The 4,665-nt window shown below is 35.8% G+C and overlaps 1 protein-coding gene across 1 annotated transcript; it reads left to right on the top strand.

The window, feature by feature from the left end:
- Positions 1-3,821: 3,821 nt before the first annotated feature.
- Positions 3,822-4,456, top strand: LOC114354203 (uncharacterized). The gene is made up of 2 exons (XM_028306474.1): positions 3,822-4,292; positions 4,430-4,456. The coding sequence occupies exons 1-2, from the start codon at positions 3,822-3,824 to the stop codon at positions 4,454-4,456; spliced, it is 498 nt and encodes a 165-aa protein (XP_028162275.1).
- The last annotated feature ends 209 nt before the right edge of the window (positions 4,457-4,665 follow it).

Genomic DNA, 4,665 nt, shown 5'->3' with positions numbered 1-4,665 from the left:
CATAAAATGTTATTTTATTTTTGAAAAATATTGTTTTGAGAATATTGAAAACTTTTCGCAGAACTTTAAAAGTCACTATTGTATCGGTAATCATTATTTACTTTCGAATAAAAGCTATTTCATTTTAAAATAAAGGCTTATTAATTATTATTATGTGTCACTATTGTATCGGTAATCATTATTTACTTTCGAATAAAAGCTATTTCATTTTAAAATAAAGGCTTATTAATTATTATTATGTGGTGAACTTGTGATAGAGAAAGTATTTTTCAAACATCAACATCATCCATCAGTAACTGTCTAAGCACAATTGAATATGATTTAGCGACAGCTTCTTGTTTGTCGGGCTATTGGGCCTACGCACTGCAGTCGATGACACGGTAAGTGCGTGGCAGTCGCTTGACATGTCAGTAGGTTGAAGATAGAGTCACCAATCTTCACGTTTTAATAAAACTGTACGTTAATAATAGCAAAAAAAAAAACAAATAACACATTGCCAAAAAAACTGCTTTAATATAATTTCCGTAAAAGAACCTCATTAAACTAGAAGCATTTAGTTTAAAAAATATTTCATGAATAAGGTTTTTATTTTCTTGAGTCAATGGTTCTCAATGTTTGCCTTTTAGACCAACTTTTAAGATCTTATACTTAGTCCCCAGTCTTAAAGAAAAAGCACGAGCAAAAGCTTCTACACAAATCATTAAGTTTGGCATGACTGCCAAAAGAACGCTACGACGATACTACCGTATACTACGAAATTGGAGTAGGTTAGGGATGATGACTGGGTAATGAAATCGAAATTCTATTTAGTTTGTCAGACAGATAATTAGAAAATATTAGACTCATATTTTTATTTTTTTCCATAATCGAATAATCACTTTCCATAATCACTTTTGAGTAAAAATTCTACTCAAGCGTGACGTATCGCGCCATTTCAACTCGATGTAGCACTGTTATTATTTAATTATGAAAGAAAATAAAAAATATGAGTCTAATATTTTCTAATTATCTGTCTGACGGACATATAATTGAAATTTTGTCATCTAGCCTATTTATTTTTAGTTTCTATCCGTTTTATTTTATTTTTCTTTCCTAAAAAAAAATACTCTTGCAAACTTGTCAAACTTATGGTCACCCCCAAAGGCCACATACTGACCCCAAAGCTGCGCCCACGCATCAGCGAACTTACTGTTTGATTTATCATAAAGTGAAGTTTGTTCTAACTGGACAGTTAGTGGTTTACTTTAATTTGGATGAATCACAGACGCTGTGACTAAGTTATTGCTAGAATGTGTAAACTTTCGTTTAATATGATGATATCTCATCTATATAGTTATAGAAATACTAGCTTTCCGCCCGCGGCTTCGCCCGCGTGGAATTTTGTCTGTCACAGAAAAACTTTATCGCGCGCGTCCCTGTTTCAAAAACCGGGATAAAAACTATCCTATGTTCTTTCCCGGGACTCAAACTATCTCTATGCCAAATTTCATCAAAATCGGTTGCGAGGTTTAAGCGGGAAAGCGTAACAGACAGACAGACAGACAGACAGACAGACAGAGTTACTTTCGCATTTATAATATTAGTTGGGATTTTCATGCTGATCTGTAGCAAAGCAAGTGTTTTATTCGTAAAAGAAAATGCCTCAGCTCAAAAAATACAAAAAAAAAGTTTTGCTCCTTGATAAAGGCTTGTTTAAATAGGGTCTAGAACTCTTCAGCCAAGTACAATGTATTTTTTTCTCAATACAGGTCAATCTCTAGAGTCTAGAAGATTTAAATCATTTTTTATAGTATCTCAAAAGCTAACCAAAAATGCCGCACTATTTTTTACAAACGTGTTTCTTTCTAATCAATTATTTAAATGCAAAAGACTTTAAAGTCAGTCATGAAATCTCGCAGAAAATTTATTTTCAATAATTTTCCTAAATCGTACCAATCATGTAAATGCCTGTCTGTGGTTTAAATACAAATAAATCAAATTTCAGGCGCAAAGAACATCATTGATGCTCTATCCTCATTAAATTTCTCGGTCCTACCGAATTTGAGCTCTACGTACCTTGTTATAAAAACGTTTAAAATAATTTACTTTCACGTTGATAAGCGTAGCGGAAACTGAAGCGTTTTTATAAATTTTCATACCTGAAAAAGCTTAGCCTGAAATGCGGGAAAAAATTATTTTGTAGGCATGACAATGCTATGCAAGTGTACGATGATATTTTAAAGAAAAAAAATTTTTAAACCACCTCTACCGATGAAAGGAGAGGAAAACAGTTGAGCAGAGCTTTGATTGATATAACCTGTGCACTATGCCGATCATCCCCGCACGTCTTGTCTCATCACTTTGGCGGAAAACGGCAAATCCCATAAAATAATCTCCTAAGCGGAGAGCTTTTATCCGCTACCCGCTCTGCTCCGCTTAGCTCTCTCCGCTCCGCTCAGGCGCGTGTCCTCCGCGTAGCGGTGTATCGCGCACACGCCGCGATCAAACTGGATATGAGAGGAACAATGTTATAGATTCGCGGCGGCGCGAGTAGCGAGCTTTTTCTGGTGTATACGCGCAGCTTTCAGATGAATGAAAGCTCTAAACTTTAAGTACAGATAAACTTAATAATTAATATTTGAGCATTAGAAAAGTTAAGATTTTTAGAAAACAGTCAATGTGCTAATCTTATTCAACGTATTAATTAACAATAGAAAACTTTTTTTTCAGTCAAAGTAAAGGTACAAGTAAAGTATTGGAATAAAATTCAGTAAGATTGTTTTTAAATTTATTTAATTTTTAGTTATCTATTAAAATTTGTACGTGATCTTTCGTGTTTACTTTATGCATGCTTTTTATAGCCCCATAACAGTTAAGACTGCATAAATTAATTGTTTTAATAAATTAATTAATTGTTCTGAATTTACTATAGTATGCTGTGCGGACAGCATCAAGCTAAACACAGTGGTGTCTTATCTCGTTGTGATTTATGGTTGTGGGCTATTTTGCAACAAGAATGTATATTCTTGTTGAAAAATAGCCCGTATACAGGCTAGACTATACAGTCTAATAATATTATGCTGTCGACTGTACAGCAAAAGCTCCCAAAAGCTCTTACCGTTTTATCTGCGGTCGCCGTATACTCGTCTCTCCCCGTCTCTATCATGTCTCGGGGCCTGCGTCTGCGCACTCCATGTGACCGCCCCGAGCGACGCGCGCGAAGCTCACGTGGCGCGCGAACATTCCAAATTTAAATCGACTCTCCCAAAATTCGAACTCGGAACGTGCCTTTTGTACAGTGCAACTTTTTCAAAACGTGCAGTGTTACCGGCCAGTGTTACCTCTAAATAGATAAAAAATCGATAAAGTTATCCTCCAACACTGAAATAATACCCCGCAAAGATAATCACATATTGGACGTGATGAACAACGATTTCCTTTACCATCAGTAACGGGGCAAGTAAACAATAACATTATTTGTTGTTAGAGCGGGACGGGTGTACGCGCAAGAACGAGATGGATTTCAAATCATCGATCTAAAGAAAATAGAATTCTCATACGAAATGTAATGGCGGTACAATAATCGTGTAAAAGTTCACGATGGTTGCCCAACGCTGTAACAATAGGTAGAGGCGGACCAGTGAAGGTTGGTCTTGAACAAATCGATTTTTGGGTTGTTGTTACATCTGAAATCGGGGTTCAGGGTATAGTGGTGGGTGGTGCGGTCATCATACTTGGAGATAATCATCGATCGATGATTTACGCCGTGTTAAACCGACAATGCGATAACCCCGTGCCGCGTACAATGTGACCAATTAGGTTCCTTTGAGCCTTTCGCTAAGATGACCAAAATGAACGTGGACCTGCCCGGCATGATTGGGCAACAAAATTTAATCGTCGACGACATTTTTACGGACAATTTTAAGCGCAAGAAACTGCAAGATGAATACGGTGATGGAAATCTTAAGAAGCCCGACGCGTTTAATAATAACAATTTGAAGTTGATTAACAAAGAAATATCCCCTAAAAGGAAAACTTCAAAAAATATAGAAGATAATTACGTAAATACGGAATTAAATATAAGTATAGACAAGGATTCTAATAGAACTATAAGGCTGGAGCTTCGGCATCCAGGGAGTGATTCAGATTACAAAAATGGTCACCGGGATGACACGAATGATCATAGAGGCATAGAGAATGGGATTGAGGAGTATTCTTTGAAGGATGGTGTGGATGTTATGGAGAGGGATGAGAACAGTGAGGACATGAACAGGCATGATGACTACGCGAATGGAAACGACGAGGAGAACGACGTAAGTCTTAACTTACTTTTTCCAATGAGATATTTTATAGAGATTTGATCTTATTTTAGATATTGGTCTTTATGTTCGTTCAAAAGCGACATCCATGGGATTATTTATTCAATCTTTCATGACATATAAATTCGTAGGAACATAAGGCAAACTTAATTCCATAAGGCATTCTCTACCAGATTTATTTATTTATTTATTTATTTATCAATGCCAAAAATATTAACATTAGGCGAACTTATTAACAGATTACCATCGCTATTTCGTTTATTCATACCTATACAATGTCGCCCTGTAAAAAGTATATTTTTATCCACTACGAGGAAGCTCTTGGCCTGTATATCACCTCATTTTGGAAAAAATATAAAAATACTTT

This window comes from Ostrinia furnacalis, unplaced genomic scaffold (genome assembly GCF_004193835.3).
Source record: "Ostrinia furnacalis isolate ACB-3 unplaced genomic scaffold, ASM419383v2 OfSCF1955, whole genome shotgun sequence".
Taxonomy (NCBI): domain Eukaryota; kingdom Metazoa; phylum Arthropoda; class Insecta; order Lepidoptera; family Crambidae; genus Ostrinia; species Ostrinia furnacalis.
The sequence above is the reverse complement of the archived record's forward strand: the minus strand, read 5'-3'. Positions and strand labels throughout refer to the sequence as shown.

What these genes read in the sequence shown, in the direction of transcription:
- LOC114354203 (XM_028306474.1), top strand. Translation starts at nt 3,822, where the DNA reads ATGACCAAAATGAACGTGGACCTGCCCGGCATGATTGGGCAACAAAAT. An exon ending in GAAACGACGAGGAGAACGAC is followed by an intron (nt 4,293 to 4,429) that starts GTAAGTCTTAAC and finishes ATAAATTCGTAG; the next exon opens with GAACATAAGGCAAACTTAAT.